The sequence below is a fragment of the Prinia subflava genome, chromosome 18 (genome assembly GCF_021018805.1).
Source record: "Prinia subflava isolate CZ2003 ecotype Zambia chromosome 18, Cam_Psub_1.2, whole genome shotgun sequence".
In the NCBI taxonomy this organism is placed as follows: Eukaryota; Metazoa; Chordata; class Aves; order Passeriformes; family Cisticolidae; genus Prinia; species Prinia subflava.
This window is the reverse complement of record NC_086264.1, coordinates 11,916,344-11,943,459: the sequence shown is the minus strand read 5'-3', so window position 1 is coordinate 11,943,459 and position 27,116 is coordinate 11,916,344. Positions and strand designations below refer to the sequence as shown.

Sequence of the window (27,116 nt, the reverse complement as noted above, 5' to 3'; positions counted from 1 at the left end):
AATAACAATCTCTAAATTCCAAAAGTTCCAGAAGGAATATTAAATTCCTTTCAGGGTAAAACGATCCTGTATTTCCTGAGAAAGATGGAAAACTAAATAAGCAAAGTTCTGGTTCCCTTCATTAATAATAACCTCACTGGAAAACATAACTACTCTTCACTAGTTCATTGTAAAATCTATTAGGTGTAATCTCCAGAAGTAATTGTTCTTATTGCACTTTATTGACAATGTAGACTATCGATTTTTCACACCTTCTATGATTCTTTCATTTGTATTCATGAAATGTCTATCAGCACACTCTAAATAAATTTGGCAATATAGGCACTAAAACGAATAAATCGATGTGGAGAAACATTAATTTTGCATTATCCTTATTCGTCAGGCAAGCAAACCAGAGGGGTTGTAAATGAAGGTCAAAGGTTTTGAAATGGGTCAGAACCCTTGACCTCTAGACCAATACCATTCCCATTAAAAAAGGCTATTTTAAAGTTTTAAGTAGGGGAATTTACTACCAGAAAGGTATAATTTTAAGGCACCAAAAGAAAGGCTCAATAAAAACAGTCTTCCATTTAATTACAAAAAAAAAAAAAAGGAAAAAGAAAAAAGAAAGCAAGAAACCTCAAAAAAATCCAGTTAATACAGCATACATAATTTTAAGGAAGTTCCTTAAGTTCTGTCCCTTTTCCAACCACAGGAACAGGCAGTTCTCAAATCCTTACATATCTAAAATCACTTTGCCTTTAGGAATGTAGAATGTCCCAAACTGATGACAACCAGGGTTGCTTTCTGAAAATTTTCTCCAATCCTCAGTACTTGTCAAATCAATTAGGAATGACAGGGTTTCAAAAGTATTTATCACTCATTTCATAACCTCTACACAAAAGGAAAAATTCTATTTATCCCAGAGGATTCAGCATGCCAAGATGCAGGAATCAATCTGTTTCTTTAACTTTAATATTTATTGATCCTATCTCATCTTACAAAAATGACAGCATCAAATTACGTAGGCACAGAATCTTCAAGGTTATGTAATTGCTCGATAGCAAGGTAACAAAACCCCACTTGAATAGACACAATTACTATTTTTTTTTAATCAAAAGGTCTTGCACGTTATCTTTTAACCTATTACACGTGAACCTGAATTAAAAGTAAAATTAAAATTTTATCTGTGATTTCCATTGTGTTCAAACAGATCAATTTTCAGACATTGTTACTTAAACCTCACCTGGGAGCACAGGAGCATCACCAGCTCCACAACTGAACTGCTGGATTTCATGCACACAAGACCTACAAAAGGAAAAAAAATGAACATAAATGCATGCTTATATGGCACAAACTATTTTGAATAGATTAGAAGCGTTTTGACAAACAAAACTGAAATTTTCATGCCACTTCCAGTTCAACTTTGTACTTTACCAGCACAAAATAAAACCACAAATGTGAGAGGGAAATCATAAATTCCACGCCTTCCATCTAAAAGAAGCAGCTAACAGTAATTCTCACCCCCATTACTCAATTCCATAAAGATTTGGATGTCACAATGATCACAAGTGTGGTAAACATATGTTATATTAATCCACTGTATCTACATTTTGCCATTTCTGGAAGGATTGGCTCATTATATATGCAGGGAGGGAAATGGCTTCGTGACCTCTGCTTTCTCCACTGCGCCTTCTCCTTTCAGCCCCCAGCTATCAATCAAGTTTCCATTTTGTTTCATGGCAGCAGACATCCCAAACACTCTTATTAGTACTTTGACCCTTAACCCCACACTAAACCTCAGCAGAAGTGCAAGCAGTAACCTTTTATATATTTGCAGTTGTTTACAAACTCGTTTGAGTGTTATTTGTATTCGCATTTTGGGTTGGGCTGGTCTGTAACTGGGGTTCAGAACCAAAAATTGGGTTTGTGTGTTTATTTTTGTCCAGACAGTTCATACAGGGATTATCTTGCCCTTTTTTTTGCTCATCCAATATACGAAATACTCATCTATCCATGTATATAACTATTCTAAATACTTTGAACCAGATTTTCTTCTATCTTCAGAGACAAAAAAATATAACTAAAATGGGATCTTTAGTTCCTTAGAAAACAAAGCTTTGAGAAAAAGTGTTTTTCTGTTTTTTCCCATTAAATAAATAAATTTGTTCACAAGGCAATTTCCATTAAAATGTTTATCAGTAAAATGATGCCCACATGAATAAACAGAAGTAGAATCCCATCATTTTGAGTCTCACAGAAAGCAATTCCTACACTTCCTCCTTCCATTTCTTCTTACCTCAAATGGCAAGCAAGCTAAACTCCTAAATAACTAATAATTAAATAACTTTAATTTGTGAAATTTAATGAAGTATCAATTTTTTTTATCAGCAGTGTTCCGTGAAACACTTAGCAATGTTTGATCCTCTGTGTTTCATATTCAGCACTACAAACAGGATGATTCCTCTAATCCATGAAATTAGTAGTTCCAAAAATGTTTTTAAAAAGAACTTTAATTCCCTAGGAAGATCTGTTAGTGCAAACACAGCTCATGTAGAGTGATCAGCTCATGTTAAGCAACCAGGGGATTTTATCATGAGTGCACTGGAAGCTGCAACAAACTCTTCTTGCCACTTCTTGAACAGGACAAAACCTAAAAATTTCACTCAAAATATCAGTAGACAAAGAAATGTATATGATACAGCCAAATTTTGAGAAAATGGAAAAACTGGTGCTGCTAAATTCAGTCTTCCAATATGCACAATTTTTTAAATTAAGGACTTTAATGTCTGCACTGCAGAACTGAGCCTCAGTTTTTAAGCAGAGAGAAATGCAGCAGTAGAAAGAAAATTTCCTCATCTCAATCTCGACCATTTCATGCCAGGAAGAGCCACAGTCACTGCTGTGCACAGGAACCCCCAACTCCTGAGCTGTGCCAGAGAATTCTGCTCCACACTGACAGTGTGTTCCTCCTGCCTGTGTGACCCCCTCCCAGTTAAAAACCAAAAATCCAGAAGCAGACTCGTGGAGATAGAGCAGAACTCACTGCACTGATGGGGTTCCCAAAAACCCTCCTGTTAAACCACCCCAGTAAAAGTGTCAGGTCTTTGCACCCAACTCACTACACTATTTAATTTACAAGGTGTTGACTCTGACACCAAAATCTCTCTTCAAGCTCACAAAATATGTTTTGTACACCAGTTTCTATAAGATAAATGGCCAGGAGAGCTGGAAAACAAAGGAAAATGGACACAAAGAGGCAGCAGAGATGGCAAAGATGAGGAGGCAATGGCCTCAGAGGGCTGAAAACAGAAAGAACAGGAGGCAGTGGAATCCAGCAAGAAAGCAAGAAGAAAGCTTCTAAATAAAAAAAATAATTCAGTCTCCAAGGTAAAACCAAAAACACAAAACCCCCCCTTTTTTAAATGGAAACTTACTTGTACCTTCTATCAGCAGCTCCTGCCCGTGGCTGCCCAGAAGAGTCCGAGAAAGAAAGGGAGCAAAATCCACAAAAATCTCTCTGAGAAGTGGGGCAGCTTTTTCCAAAGCATGCTCAAGCCTGTCTGTAATACTAGCAGAGAGAAACGGGTCATTAGCAATAAAAGAAGAAACTTACTGAAATTTTGTCAAAAGGAATATAGATTTTTGACAATGTTTAAGTGATATCCATGGATAAGAAGGAATTAATTATCCAAAACTCAGTATTTTTCCAAACCTTCATTAGTTATTGAAAATCAGCAAAAGGACATTCTGAAGTTATGTGGTATCAGAATATCAATTATAATATCAATAACAGGATGTATAAGAAGGAATTAATTATCCAAAACTCAGTATTTTCCCAAATTTCATTAGTTATTGAAAATGAGCAAAAGGACATTGTGAAGTTATGTGGTATCAGAATATCAATTATAATATCAATAACAGGAGCCCCAGCACAGCTGTTCAGACCAATTGGAGAAGTTACCTCATATTGGAGGCAGAATCCTCAGGCACTGAAGAAACTGCAGGAACAGATGGCAATTTGGAATTAGATGATCCCCTTCCTACAAGAGAAAATAATAATAAACAAATTATACAAGAAAACATTGCAGGGATTAGAAAAGCAGACCAGAACATAAAGCCTTGAGTTTGAGCTCTGAGAAACAAACCCTGGTTTTCAAGTGTCGTGTGAGGAACAGGTGAAACTCTTTCACCTCTTTGTACCTCAAATATTTTTTTACCACAGGACTCCTATTTACTTGCATTCATATTTACCAGGTATGCCGTGGCAATTTTTTAAAATGTTGCTTTAGCGTGGACAGAAAGTAATTCAAGGAAGAATTGCAGTTTGTTTTGCAAAGGAAAGTCAGACTAGGCTGCAGTGATTCCTTCTGGTCTTAAAAACCAAGATGCTCTCTGAACAAATTTAGTAGCACAAGCCTAGAAGTGAATTCAAACAATGTCTTACACCTTTAATATTCCTAAAGTATCCCAATATATATATAATAATACTAAGATATAATAATATGCAGCCAAATTCTAAATTTTAAAGCCATCTCTTTTGGTTAGTGGAAGTGTTCACCTAGTTTCAAGTAACTTGCACAGAAAACCCTTAATATTTTTGTCTAAAATTGAAATATATGTTTGCATCAAAATCATGCAGAAAATAATGAGTGGGTATTTTTAAGAGCCAGGCCTAAATTTTTGCAAAACTGAGACCCTGACAGAGGCAGCTTTGATAAAATTTTCCATTGCATTGCCAGTGTCATTAGCACGATGGCAGTGGTATAACCTCATTTATGAGTTATTAACTTTGCCACATCAATTATTCAAAGGTTGATAGGGAAGACTGGGTCATTTATGTTTCCTACACTTTAAAAAAAAAAAATAAAAAGCAGTTGTGTTATGTCAAATTGACACTCCATGGCTCTCATCAGCACAGGAGGAACCTGTAAATATTAAATTCAGTATATAAAGAGAAATACAACCTCCACGCTGCACTATGGATTGGTATTAGCAGTGATGAACAGGGGGCAAGCAAGACAGCCAGAGACTTCACAGATATTTTCTGCCAGGATAGGAATGGTGACTCACAAATCTTGCTCTGCATTCCAGGCTAAGGGAGGAATGAATCTTTGCAGACAGGTTTCTGTGCATTTCCCAGGAGCACGACTGCTCCCAGCCCATCTGCAATCCTATCTCTTCCCACCCCACACCCTGTCCCATTCTCTTTTCTCTCACCTTGCCAGTCTCAGAGTTTTATGCTGTTGGAAAGGAGGGGAGGAAAGAAAAAAAAAAAAGGGAAAAAAAAAGCCTGAAATGAGAGTTTAATCATTTTAGTTCTCACATCTATCTCAGCAAAGATATGACCCTTTGTAGAACTGGAACTACAGAAAAATTCCTGATGGTCTCACCCATAAATGAGTTTGTTAATTCAGTTAAATTCAACCTGTCTGGAAATCAGCTGCTGAGACCTTGAATCCATCTACCAAAGTGTGCCAACTGCAACTTTTCCAAGATTTTCAACTGGACTGAAGTGAGACAGATTTGGAAAGGGATGGCAAAGATACAGCCCTGAGATAATGAATTTATTTCTCCTGCTAAATTTCAAACTTCTGCTCCAAAACTGTGGCACACAGAGCTTCCTCCAAAGAATAACAAGGGTTTCTGCTGGGTGAGGGTTTTTTGTTTTTCCATCCAGAGATGGAAAATCAAACCCAATCTAATGATGGAAAATCAAACCCAATCTAGTTTCAAAGGTAGCACAGAAACTAATAAAATAAACTAGAATACCATAACCATGAAACATTTTGTTCTCTTTTTTTTTTTCTTCAGAGATAGGAGATATCTTTGTGAATGTGATTCATTTGTGTTTTTCATAAATCCAAAGCTCTTATTCTGACTGCTGTATGGGTGTGACAGAATCAGAAGGGAGTGGGACATACAAAATGAAGGATAAGAAAGTGGTGAAAAAAGTGTCAGCTTTGAAAATGAAATGTGAACCTTCTGGGCACTGCATCCTAAATAATTTATCTAATAAAGACCAATCAAATATATATTCCTGAAAGTTTCAATGGTGATAACAAGATTTTGTAATGTTCTCAATATTTTCGTGGATGTAATTCCATTTTTTTAATCAGCTAGTTTTCTGTGGTCAGACCACCAAAAAGTGTTTTGGATATTCCCAGCAGAAAAGCTGTCAAATGATGTGCTGAAAATTAGAACACAGCCTCCTGCACAGAAAAACAAACCCACACAAGGCAACAAAGCCACATGAATCAGTGTTTGTCAGATTTTAATAGCTACAATATTTCCTTTTTTTTTTTTAAATTAAGACTTTAAAACAGGTGATGATTATTTTTTCTTCTAGAAATAAAAAATAAGTGCAAAAAAAAATCAGGTATAAATGTAAAACTGAAATTTTAAGTAAATGTCAACTTTTAAAAATAGACATAATGGACAAAGCACTGATAATTTGAATTTAACAAAGCATAAGGCAGGCATCTACATAAACTGATATTCTTTTTGAAGATTACATAAGGATGTTTATGGTCTGAATTTCTTCATGCTTCTCAACACCTAAAACCACATTCCAAACTCAGATTTCACTAAGAGGGGCGAACCCCAGATTTATCCCAGCTGAGAATTCCAGGGTTCTTTCAATGGGAGGAGGCATAGTGATTTTTGTGAAAGTACATTTTTTATTTTATTTAACTCGGAGTTAGCTTTTTATGCCACTTTTTTCCCTGCTCTCAGTGAAAAAGATGGAAATACTTCAGTAGCATATTTTTATCCACAACACACATGTGGGTAAGTGCAGTAGCTACTTCAAACATGTGGAACCAACCTGACTTATCTCTTCCTTATCCTCTCCCTGATAAACTGGCTCCTTCAACCTGACAGTTTTACAGACATTTGCAAGAACATAAAAGAAAATGCAAATAGATCATCTGTCTAGCACCCTTACAGTGAAACCTTATTGTTTATTCAAGGTCTCCAAGGGTCTAAACAAATAGTGTCTCAAGCAATAAAATATTGTTACTGAAGTCCTTGTGCAGGATTCCTCGTGGTTTTGCGTGTGCTCTTACAAAGTGCACTTGGCAATGCACAAGCAGCACATGATAATTTATTTTGTGAGGAGATGGAGATGAGGTATAAAAAAAAAAGAGTTGAATTAAATAACCATATCTCTTAATTTTGTACAACAGACAAAATAATATATAATATTATTATATATTAATATAATATAAAACAAAAATTTTATATTAATACAATATAAAATAAATAAAATAATAATATAATACTGGTGCATAAATGCACCAGTGCCCTCGGTGGAAGAGGTAAAATCTGGTAAAATAATGAGCTCACTCCAATGTTCACTTCCAGGGCTGGAAGTGCACAATGCAAGACTACAATGAAAGGTTTTACAAGCTAATACAAGGGCTCTGTTACATAAACACATCTGTAGGCTAAACCAAAACAGATTTCACGAAACAATGGTGAAAACTTCTTTTAAGAGAAGTGGCTTTAAAGCAGTTTTATACTGACACGGTGCTGAGCCATTTCCATTGTGCATCATCAGAATTTGAGATTTTTTTAAGTGTCATTCTGCTTTGGTAACCAGCCTTCAACTACTGTCACTGTTGAGTTGGAATTCTCTTTGAAATAATTACTATAATCCAGTGAATTGCTTGAACAACCTCTGCACTGATGGGTAACTCACTTCATGATCATTTTTCTTACTTTAGCTTGTCTCCTGCTAATTTATTTTATTGCATGCCTTCAAGTTCATTTTCACCTGTGTATAAAAATCAATGAATACCATTCATCTTTGCAAAACAAGCCAACTGTTGCAGAAAATTTACATTTTCCTACGTACTGGGCTAGAATTCAGGAGTCACAACTCCGTTTTTATCCGCTGTCACAATGTTTTTCCTCCAAGAATTCACTTCCTTTTTCACCTCACCCTTTGACATGGGCTTGTAAACAACTTCACAATTTGGGGAACAGCTTGCCCAGAGAAGGAAAAATCGTGTAAAAAACTCTGTGTGGCTCACAGGCAAAAGAAGGGAAACTCAAAGAATTTCACGTAGGAAGGGGAAGAGGCAGGCAACAGAAACTGAGTGGAACTTCTCAGTGTTTTTCATCATTCCAAATGTCAGAAAGGACAAAAGATAATTCACTCCTGCTTCCCTTGGACTTTTCATATCCCCTCTTCATAAAAAATTGTATTTGCACAACCCTTTGGAAACTGGATAGTGAAAGGCTCAAGACTGCATTCTTTGGAGTGAAGCACTAATAAAACACACGTGAAATCCTTCGAGTACACAAACAGAGCAACTCAGAGCATCAGTGGGAGTGCAAACTGCAAAACATTTTTTTAAAAAATCCTCACCACTTCAGAACATTGTGGCTGGAATGGAAACATTTAAAAGGAAAACTAACTGACAAATAAAAATACAGGCGTCCCACTGGCACGTTCACCTTTGCCAAGTCCTGCCTGTCCAAATATTGGTCCTGCCTTAGCAGCAGCCCTTACTGAACACAGCATGGGAGAAACCTCTGCCTGTGAGACAGCCCAGGGAGAAACAACTCCAGGGAATTCCTTCTTACACCAGCAAAAATGGTCTTTTATTCAATATTTCCCTCAGCATGAGGCAGGGAATGATTAGCTCGAGATGGGCTGCCAGGTTTCTCTTCTCCCTCCATTTCCAAGGTTCCAGCAAACCAACAACCCAAATACCAGCAACAGATTGATGGGAAAATTCAGAGCACAAGGGGAATATTTGTGTTCAGGAAAAGCTTTTTGTGCTGGGAAATATTCTGCACATCCAATGAGTGAAGAAACTTCTGCAGAAAGGCCACAGAGTCTGAGGCCAGAATATTTTCACCCTCTTTGAAGCCATCAGAGGAACAGAGGGAGCTTGGAGGGCTCCTTCCAACGCTCTGTATTTGGTAGGATATGTCACAATCTGTGTGATATGGGAGCATCTTCAGCCCCAAATATCTGAGATGCTCTCAACCCTTGAGCTACAGGCAGGATGCAAACTTCAGGAAAAATGACATGAAAAATTAAATGGAATTCTGAGCACACACGAATGGCAATGGAGGCATCTGGAACCACACAGAGAAACACAAATCCCACCCTGACCAAGCAATTCTGACATCACACCTACAGGGTGATGTCACACACTATAGAACATTTATTCCCACACTGAGTGTTAGTACACATTATTATTAGAACACTATCACCACTATTTAATCCTATTTTAATGTCTGTATACCACTTTCCCCCCTGTTTTGGACTAAATCTGCTCAAGTTTTCATCATAAAGCATTATGTGTTCATATATTTTACATGTTATATAATATATATATTAAAATATATCGTAGAGATAGATGTATAAAATTATGTGTCATCAATTCTTAAAATGTATCAAGCAAATGTACATAAAACTCACTTAAAAAAAAAGACAGATGTGTTTTTAACATAGGAATAATGTTTAACAGCCTTCATATCCAAAATGAAATAGCCCCAAATTTATATTCACTACATAAGCCCCTAATCTTAGCACTTTTTAAAAAAAAAGTTTAATTTATTTCTTAATTACAAAAGTAAACAGACTTATACTCAGTGTTAGTTGGAAAAAATAAGAGCATTGATTCTCTGCTGCATGAAAATAAAAATTAGTGAAAGAATATGTGATTTGAACTCAGAGGAAAATTATATTAATTATGTTTGTGTTTTATAGGAAGCTTATTACTACTTCCATCCTCTAATAAAAAACAAATTAAGGTCTTACAGAGAATTTGATTTGAAATTTAAATGTGTGTAATTTAAATGAGCAACACTGGATGTAAACCACTCCAATTCTGTAAGATTTTTTTGTTTCCATGCCATTATTTTACAGGGGAAAAAAGAAACAGCTTCATGTTTTAATCTGTTTAAGGCATGATTTCATTTATCCCTTGCTTTTTCTTTTAATTAATTATATTGCCAGTCTAAACATGTCTATTTTTAATCCCGATTAGTTTCTTTTTGTGCATATCAGTTCAGATTACATGTCCAATTTTTGCCAAAACTTCCAGACATGATGGAAGTCACACAGTTACAAACTGCATTAGTATTGTTTATTGTCTGGGTTTCTCATACATTCTACAGGCACAGGAGCATTTATTTTTTTCTTCTTTACATTCCTAAAAGATTGACTAAATCTGAAAATCGATGTTCATCCCTTTTGTTTTTATTAAAGCGAGTGAATACAATACCTACTTCAGAAACTGGAATAATTAAGCCCAAAAAAGCAGTCAGAAGTTAACAAATTAGCAATTATTTTAAATAATTTCAAAGTAAATGAGGTTTTGCTGTTTTTGGAACAGATTAGCTGCTCAGAGCCAATCACCCCAAAGAACTGTGGCATTTCAAAATTCAGCTAATTCCCCTACTTCAAATATTACTCCTACACTAATATAATGTCACCTCCTGCAGTTTTGGTGGCAAAATGGATTCTCCCTTTCACAAAGAGTAAGGCCACACTATATTCCAATGGCTCCTCTTTTCCTTTGGAATGACTGGAGCAAAATCTTTTTAATTTCCCCCAGAAATGGAATGGGCAGTTGGAGATGAGAACAAAACCCTTCCACACACACAAATATGAAAGGATATGGTAACAAACCACATTTTTTTTCCCCAGTCCTTGCAGTTTGGATGTAACTCATAAAACCAGGAAACAAGAAACTCAAACATTGAAAAAAAAACCCACCAACAATCATTGGTAGCTTGAGATTTCCTCAATTAAGGAAATCACTCCAAGTCTTGAAGCCAAACTTCAGGGGCACAAAGATCCTCCACAGCCCTGTGACTCAGACATGGCTAAGCAGAAAATCCTGCCTTTGACACAGCATTTAAAGTTAAATATCATTTATCTCCCCCAGAACAACGAGGGTTCAAAGGAACCCTTGCTTATAAACAACCTACTCAATTTTGTCCCCACTGAAAAAAACTGTCCAAAGCAATTAGTTCAGCATCAACGCTGGATTTGACCTCAGGCTAAAGCTATTGGAAACACTTGGATATAATTTCCAGTTCTACTTAGCACTAACACATCTACCCTTGGTAAAACACCCCAGAATTTATAAATAAGGTTATACTTTATATTAGTGATCTGTAATAAAAAATAGTCTCTAGAATACACCATATTTACACTAAATACAAGTTAATATAGCACGATTGCTCTGTTGGAACAGTGAGAAATCTTGAAATTAAGATAAATATTGGTCAAACATTTGCATTTGTTGCATAACTGTTTTTTAAAATAAAGTACTCTTTTTGTAATTTCTTCTTTATTTAATTAGTATTCAGAATGAATGGCGATGTAAATAGAAGTGCTGGTATTTAGGTTGTTTAATTTAACCCTTACTCACCAGGAGATTCTCCTGACAGATCTGAGGGCTGGGCTGAATCTGCAGAGGAAACCACACTGACAGCGTTTGCAGGAGCAGCTGTGCAGGGGGAAATGTTGGATTTCTTCGTTGGTACAACAACACTCCTGGGGGAGGACAAAAAGTTAATAAAAGTTAGTACATCACAGTGAATGTGAATGCTCACACCACTGTGATCCTTTTTTATACATCCAGCACTTGCATGTCCTGCAGAAATTCCTTTGCTGCCCTATTTCCCTTTTCAATCATCCTTTTTTAGGCCACGTTAACCTAAGGACACTTCACTTGTTGATGGCAGAGTTTTTTGTGCTACAATTTAGTATCTAATCCACTTCCACAGAACCTCTGATTAAAAGCACCAAGTTAAAACATCACTAGGAAAAAAGTTCTGCAAGGAGGTTTTTCTTTGCACCTTAAGTTTCCCCAAGATTTGCTTTTAAACCTCAGGCAGCTGTTTACAAAAGATGTTGCAGTATTCAACAATTCAAGGTGAATTATCAATGCTGAAGGATGAACTGACAGGCTTTTACTCCAGGTATTCTAAAGCAGAACAGAAAACTGATTAAAGGAGGATATACCACAGCTAAAACCATCCTACCACATCTGCACAAACGTTCACACATCTTAAAAATACGGCTAAGGCACGAATCTAAGTATATCTTGCCAATCAAATTTTATTTATATAACAAATCAAAACATTCCTTGGAGTTAAGAGAGCACCTCCATCTTTTACACAAGCTAAATGTCAGGCCTGATAGTCAGCATTAAAGACTCCATCAGAGGAAAAGATGCAAAGTGACAAGTTAGGCACGGAAATTTATCTGACACGTTACAAAGACGTGTATTTATGCCGCACCAATTTCAATTAAATTGTAGTACTTCATTCCAAATACCTAAAAGGCCTTGTTAAGCATACGTTAAAGGCATTTTTAATTGCAAGTTAGCTCCATAAACATGCAAAACCCCAGCTAATGAGGTAAAGAGTACAGCTGATATATAATGTACTCCCACTGCAGCGCTTACTTTTAATTACCTGGTGTTAACCATAAGCCGAAAATCTTCAACATTCAATTTATTTAATCACATCTTTTGTTGACAGTAATACAACTACACACTCAAAGTATTCCCTTAATAGCTTTAAAATATTCATTTTCTAAATAAACTAACTCGGAAACTTGACCTAAATTCAGGTGTGAGCACGACCAAAGAACTTTTTTCAAATTTTCAGTATTTTCAAATATTTCTGAAACAGTTTTTGCTGGAATGGGGGAAGCAGGCCAGGATTTGACTCCCTTTTTCTGTCACAGGATGTCACAGAAGCCAGCCCATGTTTGTGATTAAATCAGCCCTCCTCAATGGCCAGAGCAGGCAGGCTCCACACTTGGCAGTACATGTCACACCATTATAAGGGTGACTGCCAATGTTAACTAGTCACTAAAAAAATAGAAGCAACCACACCTGAGCCCCGAGTCGAGAGATTGTGCCTAAACCATGAATTTTGCTCCTATGTGCATGTCTTTCCCTGATACATGAACAATGGGCTAAGAAATAAGTCATATATTTAGAGGGGTTTTAAAATTATTGTCACATTACTGATTAATTTTGCACACCCAGGTATGGGAAGGGGATCTCTCACTTAAGATTCTGTGACATTCACTGCCTGGAAATTGTTCCTACTATTCCATAATGCTCATTCAAACACCTGGAAGGGTTTAGGGAATGAATACAACTTTACAGAGTACAAATTCACCCACATACAGGAAACTTTGGGACCTTTCTCCAACCTTCACAATTCAGCACTGAAGCCCAGCTGCATTCCTCCAGAGATTTTAACTCCATTTACTGTACAGATATCCAACTCAAGAAATACTGATCAAGAAGATTAAACCCAAAAGTGTATAAATTATAAATATTATTATATATTATAATATATGTTATATATATTATTATAATCATTATAAATATTTGTCTATTCAGGTGGACTCCATAAGACCTTGGTGCATGATCTGGAGAAATTTCTTTGCAAACCCACTGAGCTACAGAAATAATAATCCATTTGCTGCTAATTAATACAGACACAATTATATTGATTATAATAGATTGGGTTTGGGAGAACGTTTGGTGACAAATTTTGGCGCACACACAGATGGAAGTTGTGCACACACAGGTTGTGTCTGTTCAAAACCATACAATTCATGTAAATAATTTTAAACACTGGAAAAGCAAACTAAGATTTTAGAAGCATAAACATCACTCATGTTTCTTTATTTACATTCTGAAATTCCTACATTTTTCCTTCCTCGGGTAGTAAAATGATATTTTCTTGGAATATTTAGGTGGAATTGCAAATGTGTTCCAAAGAAAAATTCTTCCATTAGCTACCAATGATCCTTTGTGTTCTTCTTCTGGAAGATTATTTAAATGCTAATATAAGAAAAATGAACACAACTGGCATAAAGAATGCGGGACAGTGGGAAATTGAGTTTAAATATTGTAGCAAATAAACTACACAGAAAACATGAAGTGTTCAGCATATTATTAAATCAAGTAAATTTGTCAGAACTGTCTTAAAAATTAATGTGCTTTCAACTTCCCTTAAATAATTGGGCACTTGCTTTTAAAGAGTGCACAGATAAGACAGACCTTTTTCTGCAGCTAAACTGATAAGTGTTTTCTGAAAAAGTTAAGTATTGCTACACATATGAATAAAATATTCATCAACAAGCTGCTTTATATTTCCTCGGATCTACAAAAATAATATATTTTACAAGACATGCATTAAGCAACCTCACACAGGGGCAGAGATGCATCACGTAGAAAGAAAGCATCAATACATTTTACTCCTTAACATTCCCATCAGTTAAATTATATTTCTGGGTTAAATTTATATATTAGAACATCCATTTATATTAAGTTTCAGCTACAGGATAAATAAAATTTTAAAACTGCACAAAAATATGCTTAAGGTCTCCTCTAAGGAGAAGAAGGTAAGAAGGACACTTCAGCTGCCTCATTTACATGACTATATTAGATGTTGGCCTGTTTTCATTTCAAATCAAATATTTAAAGTTTAAAATAAGAATTTACAGCAGGAGAACTGATAAACACAGGCCAGGCAGAGTGAGAAGCAGCACCATAAATACACCTTAGCCAGAAGGTCAGGGTGTTATTAGTCCCAATTATGCTGAAGTGTAAGAAGTCTTCGTGTTGCAGACAATTCTTCACTGCTGAATGAGCACAGACCACTGAGCTGAACGCTGACTTCCACCACAGACAAAGGCTCGTGCAATAATGATCTATTCTGCCAAATTCCACAAGGATTTACTTATTGAACCCTTCCCTGGTTTCAGTTCACTGGTTCTTCTGTTTCAATATAAAGAGGAAATATCTACATCTCCTCAAATTTTAGTGTCTTCCCAAGTATTTGTTTTTTATTAAGTTGGCAAGTGCCCATTTAGCTTTAAATGTATTTCAAGTTACAAATTTTCCTTGGGTGCAAGTCAAATATTCCTCATACAACATGAGGCAGCCCAAACTGATGACCTCACTGTAATTTAAAAATACTTACATGAGCTCAGATTCCTCTTGACATACAAGAATTTATACAGATTTCATTCTCAGCTTCTTTTTTTTAGCACTGAAAAGCAATGCAGGTGACAGTTTGTCTGTACCCCTACAGGATAATGGTTTTAATTCAAAACCAAAAGAAAATAGCCAGGTTAAAAAAACGATGGCCACTGCAAGACTCCTGTGCAAGGAGCAAAAGAGCAATAAAGAGGATCAGAGGTTTATTTTTCCTTCTGTTTGTAAGCCAGGAAAGCAGCCTGCCATGGCAGTGTCCTTCTATGGGCCCCGCTGTCTGTGGATAATGCCCATTCTCTTATTTCTCCCTTGAAATATCCAAGAGAAAGGAAGAACAAGAGACTCTCAAAACCACGAGAGATCAGAGGATGCGGGGAGGGGAAGAGAGGATCTGATAGAAAGAACACAATCGACTTTGCAGGAGAACTTCAGAATCAGCTTGGCAGGGAGAAGACTTCAAATGGTTTTTCTCTTTGGTCCCTGCAGAATGCAAATTGTTGAAAGGGCTGAGCTTTCCATCACGTGCCTTGATCTAAAGATTCCCCATTCTCATGTTCTGTCTCCACCTACACCTGGCAGATTTGATCTTTTTAACAAATAGTTTATTCCTTTTCCATTTGAGGCCCAAATCAACGAAGTCTAAGATGTATCCATTCCATATAAAGAGGGACTTGGATGAAATTTAACTGGAATTACCACAACCAACCAGTACAAAGGCACACGCACACCACTGACTGACAAATGAGCAAACAGAGGCTGAGCCAAACTAAGCAGCTCACAGACGATGTGCCAAAAAGATAAACAAGGTTATTAACATATCTGTCCTGCGAGTCACAGCACAGCTGCACATCTCAGCCCTGTGCTACAAGATCATGATTTAAGAGCCTTTATTCCTCTGAAGCCTCAGCTTCCCATAACGACACGGTTATTGAATGTTTCCACAAAGAGCAGCAGAAGCCAGGAGAGATGGAGGTTTTATTTTAAAGCGTACAGTAAAAATGGCACACGATAGGTTATGAGTTTTATTAGCCTAACTGAAGAGAAATGTCATCTCTCTTTTTATATCCCAAGCTTTGGTTCTTTTTATTTCCATTTTATTGGAATTTGCTTGCATTAGTCCCCTCCTCTCTTCCTACACATAAGAAAACTGCTGGTTGAGGACACGCTGAAATGGGAACATTAATCCACATCCCTGTGGATCTTGGGAAAAAGCCAATGCAAGTCTTGAACTTTATCACGATAAACCCCTGGCACCCACTAATCACTAAAGATTGTATCTTCCCCTAAGATAAGGGGTGGATTTTTGGCAGGGAATGAACACACACACCTCGCTGTTTGCAACCTGGCAGCCTCTCAGTAAGGTTTCACTCACGTAGCTGTTACTGTATATTCTCCAGCTATGGCTGGGAACTTGATAATCCTTAAGATATGAGGAGAGTTTTGATTTCTGACACAGCATTCCTGAGATAAATGCAGGATCAGAGAGATGCTTTGAAATTCCCAGAGATACCCCACTGCTAAACTGCTACATGGGAAGGACTTTTAACAAAGTGCCTTTAAAAAGAAAAAAGAAAAAAAAAACTCAGAGAATTTGTGTTTGCCATCAAACAATATATTAAATGTAAACCAGAAACAGAAGAGAGCATCCCAAAGTCTGTTTTCCCAAAAAAAAAAAAAAAAATCACGATGTAACTTAGTATTTTTGCCTACCACAGATGAGATCTATTATTTCCACCTCTATTCCATTTTTTTAATAAAAAGTGTGAAGTTTTTTATTCCTGGCACAATTCCTTCCTGCTGTGGTAACCAAGTGTCATTTCAGAGCACAAACTTGTATTTTAAGCAGTCTCACTAAATAAAGATACAGTCAGCTTCAAGTGACCATGAAACTTGTTTGTCCATTTAACTTTTCATGTCTCACTTTTTTCTCTTTTTAACTTCAGCTAGTCAGCAACATGGTTTATCATATATCAACATATTTACCATAGATGCAAGACCGTGTGTGTCACTACCAGAACATAATTGATTAGTGGGAAGACTTTTATATCATTAAATACATTTTTGTCTACCAGAGACACCCACAAAAGCAAGGAGATGAAAAATTAATCCACTTAGGAGCAGAGAGCCACAGAATATGGGAGTATTCTCTGGGTAGAAGGACACCTAGATGATTATTCCATTGTTTTTGAACCATTTGTAATTATTTTGAACCATTATAATTATTAGTAATTATAAGTATTAGTATCTGTTTATTTTTCTGTGCAGCATGCCCAGCACCACCATAAACAGACCAAGAGGTGTTCTTTTGCAGGCCCACGATAACAGAGACCAGATACAACTGTGAGATGAATACACCTGCTAATCTACATATCATTATTTTAAGTTATTAAATAGACATTTAATTTTTTCCTTGAGTTCTTTAAAGCCAACTATGCACAGCAGTCCTCATCTGCCAGTGCAACATTCAGCAGTTCTGATGCAGCGTGAGTTTCCCTGCTCTTCACAAATACTTTAAGAAAATCAAATTTTTAAGTATTTATGGTGTTACATTACCTGTCAAAGGAATGGAACTGCACAGGCTGCTCAGCAGCTCCATCTCCAAGGACTCCAAGGAAGGCTGGGGGCAGCAGAGCAGCATCCACGGCAGTGCCATCAGCTGGAGTGCTCACCAGGCTCCTCAGGATGTCCTTCACGTTGACGTTTTTGGCAGCTGCCACAGAGGCCACAGGTTTATTCTCTTCACCTCCTGCCTCACCTGGACCCTCCTGAGATTTGGTGACCTCTGATGAGAGCGTGCACAGCACTTCACTGACTGCGTCTGGGCCTGCGCTGACACCCTGGGGTGCTGCTTCAGCACCCGAATTGTTGGTGTGTGCTGGAGCTGCCTCCTCCCCAAGACCAGAATCCCTCCTCTGCAGAGAGGCTGCACCTGCTGAATCTTCAGTAGAGGCTGCAGGTGGGTTTTGCACCACTGTTCACACCAAAAGAACAGAAAACACATTTTAAGGTCATTATTGACAGAGGAGCGTTCACAACATTGGTCCTAAAGAAGATTTCTACAGCATTTTAAGCCACGTTATTTCATTTGGCAAAATAATTAACAGTTCACCTGCAGCAGGAGTCTCATTATTTTCATTTTCTGATTCCTTCAGTGACTGGCTTTGGTTTGGTGGTCGTCTTTCGTTCTGGGGTTCCAGTATATCTCTGTATTTCGAAACCATGAGCACAGAAATAAAATATACAACGGCCAAAGCCAAAAACTGAGCCTGTTTACTATCCTCCTGTAAAAAACAGACACACACAGATTTTCCCATTACAATTTCAGCAGAATGTTTATTTTTCTGTGCAGTATGCCCAGCACCACCACAAACAGACCAAGAGGAAGCTGATATGTCAGCAATGGAAGAAAATATTCTCTGCTCACAGTTTATATCACTATAAAGCTGAGGAATACAACACTTTTATTCAAGTGGCACTAATCCCTTCATTTTTAATTTGTATGACAACTTTGGCTGAGGTTGTGTGTTTTGACTTCATGTTTCAAATTCGTGTAGGTCCCCTTTATTCATGGGTGTTTCTTCTGTTACATTTCCTCAAAAAATGCCAAGGTATTAACAGCATTTGCAAGGCAAACATACTCTACATAACTGAAACATATTAATGAGGGAAAAGGAGCAAATTCCAGAACAAGTGTCAAGGTTTTATTTCATGATCAGATAGTCCAGATGGATGTAATCAATTCAAACCCTAAGAAAAATGTGCTGAAGGAACCTTTAGGATTACTTTAATTGCCACCAGTATGGAAGAGTCACTTCTTGTTACTCTCTTACACACTGATACTGAAGAAGGGGTTGAAAGAAGCCTCTTCAATCAATAATTACTGTAAAGATAAACTCAAAATCCTTCACTTTTCTGCCCAGAAAAAAAAAGCATTGTATTTATTGTATTTACAGTTGCTAAACAGTCCAATTATTGTAAACTAAGTTGTGGTGTCCAGGCTTTGGCCACCAATGACTCACAGCCATTACAGCTGCTGGATTTGCTTACAGAGGTGTTTTCTTCAAGCAATCAATCTCAATTTCCTCAATATCAGCTATAAACTTGCTGACACAGTGCAAAGATTATTTTTAGTCAATTCAAGACTAAAAACCATATGCATACTTATGGCACATGCACACAAATTGGTTCCTCTGAGGGGAAGTAAAGGAATTAGAGATGACCTCTAATTTGTAATTAGCTAGAAGAATGGGACTTTTTCAAAATGTACAAACGTGTTTAGGATACATAAACAGCTTGTCCATGTATGTATTTGTACTAAACACGACATAATTAATATACAACAGAGAGAATTCCACATAATCAATTCGGGTTTTACCTCTCCCTCTTTCCAATCCCAAACACTACAACAACCACTCCTAATTCCTGTGAGCTCTATTCCCTTTTTGTACACCCAATTTAGCCCAACTCTGCCAAACAGAGCAAACAGCTACAAGCAGAAATGCAAAGAAAGGAAAGGAAAGAAAATATTCACTTACAATATCTCTGAACACAACTGCTCGGAGGCGATTGATGTCCATATCCTGCAGAAGTCTGTCGTGGTCCCGGACTGGGGAAATGCCACCAAGCACAATATCCACTGGACTCTATTAAAAAAAAAACCCAAATGTTTAAGATCCTGTTTTGAAAAGAATCATTAAGTGTGCACAATCACCCAGTGCACGTTGTATTGTCATAACTAGGGCAGAAAGATCAGATATGCATTTCATCTTTAAAGGAGAAAAAAATCTGATCATTTCTCGTGACGGATTTAATTTCTGGCATTTGTGCCACCCCACTTCAGGTCTGTTAAAAAATCAGTGCTGCAGGTATAAATTTAAAAGTTTATCCCTCTGTACAGAGTAATCCTTATTTCTGGCATTAATTAATTAATTAATTTCTGGCATTTAACGGACCCACTTCAGGTCTGTTAAAATATCAGTGGTGCAGGTATAAATTTAAAAACTTATCCCTCTGCACAGAGTAATCCTTATTTCTGGCATTAATTAATTAATTAATTAATTTCTGGCATTTCTGGCATTTAACGGACCCACTTCAGGTCTGTTAAAATATCAATGCTGCAGGTATAAATTTAAAAATTTATCCCTCTGCCCAGAGTAATCCTTATTTCTGGCATTAATTAATTAATTAATTTCTGGCATTTAACAGACCCACTTCAGGTCTGTTAAAATATCAGTGGTGCAGGTATAAATTTAAAAGTTTATCCCTCTGCACAGAGTAATCCTTATTTCTGGCATTAATTAATTAATTATTTTCTGGCATTTCTGGCATTTAACGGACCCACTTCAGGTCTGTTAAAATATCAATGCTGCAGGTATAAATTTAAAAATTTGTCCCTCTGCACAGAGTAATCCTTATTACTGGCATTAATTAATTAATTAATTTCTGGCATTTAACAGACCCACTTCAGGTCTGTTAAAATATCAATGCTGCAGGTATAAATTTAAAAATTTATCCCTCTGCCCAGAGTAATCCTTATTTCCTCCTGTGTTTCTGAATGTGGTCTCCCACTTGCCTTTGCTGCAGATTTTGCTGCTCCTGTGAGACCCTGCACTGCTTTTTGGTTCTTCCCAGCATCTCCAACAGGCTTCATCTGTGCATGCTGCTGGCACTCCAAGCAATTTCTTACTGCCACTGCACATACTTGAGGGAAAAAGAAATATTAAGAGTTATTCTGAGAAATAGTATTGTTCTCTATCCCCTGACAGAAATGTTCTGGTCACCACTTAAAACTAAAAAGTTTATACACATTAGTAAAATACTTCGCTTCCGTCAGTTTTAGACAGCTGCAAACAATGCTCAAAATTCTTTAATAATTTAGAATTAATAATGAATGCTAAACAATTAAAGTATATATGCTGTATCTAATGGATACTTCAAGGTGAATAAGTGAGAATCCCTCACTGCAATTTTACAACCATGGGGAGGGTAGGGTGAGGACAGCTGAATTTCACAAACTTGCAAGGGAGAAAACAAGTGAGACACCAGTGAAACAAATGGCAAAATTTGCTTCACAATATTCTGTTACTCTTGGGCTAAATGTTCTGAAGTTACACAATTTTTGTTTGTTTTTAGCTGCACATTTCTGCCCTGTTTCATCTTCTAATATTTATTTTTCAAAGGAAAAAAGAACTACTCCACCTCTATACCTGTTTGCATCCCATAAATCTTGTTCTACCTGCACAAAGTTTTAATTGCCCAGAAAGGGAGAGGAAGGCCAGTTACTGTTGAGGCTCTGAGCTGCTCTGGCACTCATGCAAATTAAACTTTTCATTACAAAACTTTTTACAGCATGCAACTAAGCATGAATTCTCTCCTCCTGCATTAACTGCCTGGACATGGCTATGATCTGCTCTCATTTTCAGAATATTTGTTACTTTTTTAGGTAACTGACCATTTTTTTTCCACCCAATTTGAAGCAATTTGAACCTTTCAGGAATTTACACTTCTGGTTTTCACCACATTTTCATATACTGACCTTCAAGTGTTAAACATCTTATCTAAGTATTGCAAAGGTTCATTTTTTTTATATAGTACAAGATTACTTTTCTTAATGCTGCTATATTCTCAGCCTTGATAATTTGGGGAATTTTGGCAAAAGAAATATCCTCATGGATAAAATGAAAACAGGCTACCAAACTTAATTTATATTATTTAAACTTTCAGAGAGGAATATATATATATATATATATATATGGATTGCAGAATACAGTAAAACTGTGAAAGATCCTAATATTTGACTACATTTAATCTTGATTTAACCAAAAAATGGACAGGAAAAAGAAATAAAGCTAACAGCTGCTAACTATTTAGTAAGTGCAAGCTCCTGTGCTCATTAATTGGTCTCATTTGCTTACCCAGACGAAGACATTGTCGCAGAATTCCTCCAGATGACATATTTTTCTCAGACTCAATTTCAGTGAAACCAAGAGAGCTTGCAAAAATTAGCACATCCACAAGGTTGATTAATCTCTGGAGAAATGTTAAAGATGCTTCTACTGAAAGTCCTTGAGTTGGCTCAATATTCTCCAATTCGTGCTACACAGGGAAAAATTGAAAACAACATTTAATTCTTCACAAGGATAAAATAGAAAGCAACATTTACTTCTTCACAAGGATAAAACAGAAAGCAACATTTACTTCTTCACAAGGATAAAACAGAAAGCAACATTTACTTCTTCACAAGGATAAAATAGAAAGCAACATTTACTTCTTCACAAGGATAAAATAGAAAGCAACATTTACTTCTTCACAAGGATAATATTCCTGCATGCTAAATGAAGAAAAATGTGTGCTGGAAGTCCACTGTCAGTCACATTCATAAGTAATAATTACTCATTGTTTAGGAACAATCATTAGTATTGGGATTTAAGCCCATTCCAGACCACTGTGGGGCAACAAAAGCAGGAAACTCTTTTTTATGTCTTCAGGCAAAGAAGGCAAGCACCCAATTTATCTTAGGGAAAGGGTGAAGGCAGCAAAATGAGGAAAGAGATGCCTGTGGAAACACCCCACATGCATTTCCCATTTCCCAAAAAGACATTTATAATAATTAATACACTCCAGAAAGAAAAGCATCCTCCCACAAGTGAGGAAATTTCAGCTAAAAATGGAATTTCTTACAGTGGCAGATGTGGCAGCAGAAAGCAAGGGCAAGATGCCACCACAGGCCATGATCATGTTGTCCATCACTTGGGAGATGAGGTGGACGGTGTTGTGCACAAACACCACGTTGTCACTGCTGTTCACAAAGTCCATCACAGTCTTGGTAGAGTGGCTGTCCAAAAATTAAAAAAAAAAAACCAAAAAAAGACATTCAGAATAGAGTTTTGAGGGGATTTTGACTGTAAGGATCAAGTGATATATCTCAATTTACACCTAAATCTACATTTCCTTTCTGTTCATAAATAGTAAAATATCACAGGTTGCTAAAAACACAGAGATGATTGCTAATCCTTATTTGTATAAAGATACTTTATAGGCTGCTCTGTGCTTGCTAGCAAAAGTCACTGTACCAGGAAACAGAATCAAGTCTCCTGGAACAATGAACTAGATTTGAATTTAAATCATTAGAAAACTAAAGTAAATGTTAAGGATTTCTCAGAGAAATTAAAAATCAACAAAGCACAAAAACTTGGACAAAAACTTTCCAAAACAGAGGCTAAAATAGAAATGTATTTTAGCTACATATGATGATGTCCTGACAGGTTAACTTAAACATATCCTAAAAATCATAGTCAGACAAAAATTCACCTCAGTTTAAATTGTTTGAATCACTTAACTACTCTATTTCTCCATCCTGGCATTCCTTTTTATCAGATCAGTACAGCTACACAGTTCCATTTAAATTCAACACTCACTACCACAAGCTAGCAATGCACACTCCTCATTCAGTTATTAAAGCTTAAAATTAAATCACAGAATTATTGCTGTTTTCAAAGATCTCCATGATTACATTCCAGATCCCTGTTAGAAGTTAAGCTTCAAATTCACATCTCTGGGTTCACAGAACCCTGTCAAAGCAGCAACTCAGTGTCAATGCAGAAAGAAGAAATCCTGGTTTGGATATATTTTTGTTCTTATCCACACTTGGATAAGAATAGAAGACACAGGCCCTTAAATACATTAAGAAAATTAAAATCTTGGCTGAATAAAAATCAACTGACTTACATGCAGCCAGGATTTCAGTCCCAATCTGAGTGTGCAGGCCCTGAACAAACACACATTTATGTCTGTAAAGAGTCTTTAAAAAAAACCTGAGAATAATTTGGTGTAGGTCACAAATAAAAATAATAATAAAAAAATAAGCCAGGCTATTGAATAATGAGTAAAACACCAGATATCCATGGGTCTAAGTCAACAAGTCCCTTCTGATTGGAGCCAGGCTGGATCATTCCAAGCAGAGGATGTGTCACAGAGGACACGGAAAGAACCACACGAGGACACACTGGAGAGCAAAGCAGGAAAATGGGGATGAGTTTATTTACAAAATTCAGTTTTATACATTTCCTATGGGGCCTGTGGATTGGAGGATGGAATTCCACCTCTCAATCCACATTGGTCAAGCTAATTGTCAATTAACTTTCTCCTCCCACCTGGAAATGTGTAAACAATGAAAGCAGCAAACAATGAAAGCAAAACACGGCCATTGTTTATAGTAGAAAGTGTGAAAAAGTAAAATTTCAGACTCTAATATGAAGAACATCACAGAAAGCTTGGAAAAGTCTTCCAAACCAGTGTGGCAGAGGACGTACCTTCTCCACATCTGGATGTCTGTCTCTATGGAGAAGAGCAGGTCCGTGAGCAGGCGCTGGTGCATGGGCGACCAGCGGAACTCGGGGATGCGGAACACGGCCGGCCTGGCGTCCCTCCTCTGCCCCTCCGAGGGGACAGCCACCTCCTGCCCTGGGGACACCTGCAGCCTCGAGGGCTGGGGTAAACAGAACAGACAGAAAACAGAACACAAACCCCTCTCTGGTTATTTATTCCCACGGTACACACTGCAGTGCATTTCGTAGATGTGAAATTTTACATATTTAACAAATCTGGACTGTGGTTCCAAAGCTAAAGCTATTACACAAAAGCCATTTAATGGATATATCAAAACTACAAACTAGGCTACAGCTGCACTACCCCTCCTGCCAGTCTAGGTATCCACAAGCCACCCAACCTTACCAGGGGGGGAAAATAAGTTGCTGTAGGCAGTGGTTTTCCTCCTTTAAGGAAGAATGGTGCGGATTGGAGAGCATCGATTAGCAGGTATCTCTGCAGAAGGGAAGCACTCAGAGATATGACTATTTAGTCATTAAAAACTGGATTTAAACTTAATAGTCATTAAACTGGATTTTTTTTAGTCATTAAAAACTGACTAAATGGATTTTAATGACTAAAAGCTAAAGACTAGAGGGCTAGAGCACTGCAGCACACAAGAGAATCCCAGTCTTAATTCATACTTGTACAAAAAAGGTAGGATGACACAATGTAGCAACGAACTATCAATTTTTATCATTTAAAATAACTTTTTATGAAGTTGTCATCTAGCCAAATACTCAGTTTATATCAGCATTCATATGTAGATGTACAAAAATCATGGAAACATCTCAGTAAGCAAACTAATAAGAATAATGGCTATTTCTACCCAGGGTTGAAAGTCTTTTATAGATAACTCACAAAAATCACACACATAAATCCCTAGAAAGTTTAGGTATGTTTTCTCAAAAAATTCACTAAAAATCCCTTCCTTTTAATTTTAAGCTAGATGGATAAAGGATGGGTAGAATTTACCTCAGACATGGATCTGGGGGGCAGAGGTGCTTCCAGACACGTGTTAGATTTCAGCTCCAGCCTTTCTGTGTCTGATGCAACACTGGAAACGTCGAGCTTGGCAATTCTTTTGTCAGGGGCTCCAGCAGGCTCTGCCACGTGCACATTTGCATTTTCCACAGTTGTTTTGGTTTCACTGGTAACTACATTTCCTTCCTTCAGCTTCTTTTTCCCTGCTGAATCCTGCTGAGTTGCTGCTTCTGGAACGGCAGAACTCACTGTCTCTGGCAAAGTCACTTTTTGTTCCTTCTCATCCACACCTCCAGCACCCTCAGATGGTGAAATCCCAGTTTCAGGTTGTTGCTCCTCTGTTGTTTCCTCCTGCTTTGTCACTTTGCTGTCATCAGAGCCACACTCCTTGTTCCTTTCTGCAAGCTCTTCTGAAGGTAAAGCCAAACTGCTTTCATCTTTCAAATCCACAAAATCATCTTCATCTTCCACCTCTAATGCTGATTTTTCCAGCCTTTCTGGACTCGTGGGACTTTCTCCTTCCACGGGAGTTTGCATGGCTAAAGAAGCAGCAGTGACAGCAACTGTTTCCTCCACAAGCTCAACAGCTTTGCCAGAATCTTCAATAGCTTCAGCTATCCCACTGCTGATTTCTGACACGCTGGGCTTCCCTGGTTCTGCTTCTGGAGGGAATTCCACACCAGGCAGAGCTTTCAAATCCTGTGTAGCACCCATATCCTCCCCCTCTAATTCCTCCTTGTGATCAGACACTGAAGGAGTTTGTTGGCCACAATCTGATGAGTTTTCTTTCTCTTTTTTTTCTGTTCTCTCTGTATCACCATCAGTAATGCAAGAAGGAGAAGCAGTATTTTCTTTTAACTCCAAAGACTGTTGTTTTCCCTTGGTTTCAGCTTCCCTGCTAATCCCAGAGATTGTTCTGATTGGAGTTGAAGAATGTGCTCCACTCCCTTCACCTCCCTTCCCTTGGTACTCCTTGTACATTTGGGAAAGACTCTCTTTGTGCATCTCAAAAGTTACCTGAAAGAACAGAGTTCAAAGGACATTAAATACTGTCTGTTAGTGACTGTTTTCTTAAAAAAAAACCAAAAAAACCCCACCAAAATCAATGCTCAAATCACAAATTTATATTGCATACTGTCCTTTTCATAAAAAAACCTGCACATAAGATACCACTTCAACTGAGAGCAGGTTTTTCTTACATGTACCCGTTTTTCCTGGCTAAAAGAAAGTAAAAAACAAAGTCAGTGTCAATAAACCCCTAACTAGACTGATCCAAAGGACATCCTGAGTATAAGACCCACAGAATTACTAGATTTGAAAACCTCAATTTTTTTGTGAAGGGAGAAGCTGTGACAAGTAGCAGAGCTTTCTTTTTAGCACCTTCAGTATGCTCAAAAATGCACAAAGATTCATGGAAATTTTACACTAAATAGTACAATCTCACAAAGCCAGAGCAAAGAGAAGAACCCAACAAAGCCAAAATCCTGTGGATCCCCAAAATACCTAAAATTTCCTCTGGTGAGTGCTATTTGCCCCATCTCAGCCTGAGAAAAGCCACAAAAACTGATTAAAGTTAAAAGACTTCTCTGTTCCTCAGCTGACAATAATATTGTTGTTTCTAGGGATTAAAAAAAAAGATAGAAAAATTTTTATATACGCCCTAATAAAACTCATTTGCCCAAATAAATAGCTGTGTTGTAAAAAATAAAATATCACTAGACTAACTTTTTATTACACTGTTATTCAGTTTAGTTTATCCATACCTTTCCATTTAGAATTTAGATT

General features: G+C 37.1%; 1 protein-coding gene across 4 annotated transcripts in view; it reads right to left on the bottom strand.

Annotated features, from left to right (window-relative positions):
- The window catches only part of LRBA (LPS responsive beige-like anchor protein), a 302,351-nt gene that overhangs the window by 221,059 nt on the left and 54,176 nt on the right, over window positions 1–27,116 (bottom strand). For 3 of the 4 annotated variants that reach the window (XM_063415460.1, XM_063415457.1, XM_063415459.1), the window contains exons 23-34: window positions 25,323–26,348; window positions 24,293–24,468; window positions 22,662–22,815; window positions 21,896–22,076; window positions 20,554–20,681; window positions 19,517–19,624; window positions 18,091–18,262; window positions 17,535–17,952; window positions 11,382–11,506; window positions 3,944–4,022; window positions 3,417–3,550; window positions 1,226–1,287 (exon numbers count right to left, since the gene is read on the bottom strand). In XM_063415460.1, coding sequence (XP_063271530.1) covers window positions 1,226–1,287; window positions 3,417–3,550; window positions 3,944–4,022; window positions 11,382–11,506; window positions 17,535–17,952; window positions 18,091–18,262; window positions 19,517–19,624; window positions 20,554–20,681; window positions 21,896–22,076; window positions 22,662–22,815; window positions 24,293–24,468; window positions 25,323–26,348 — 2,763 coding nt within the window. The remainder of the gene's footprint in view (window positions 1–1,225; window positions 1,288–3,416; window positions 3,551–3,943; window positions 4,023–11,381; window positions 11,507–17,534; window positions 17,953–18,090; window positions 18,263–19,516; window positions 19,625–20,553; window positions 20,682–21,895; window positions 22,077–22,661; window positions 22,816–24,292; window positions 24,469–25,322; window positions 26,349–27,116) is intronic. The other variant, XM_063415458.1, reaches the window with a different exon arrangement.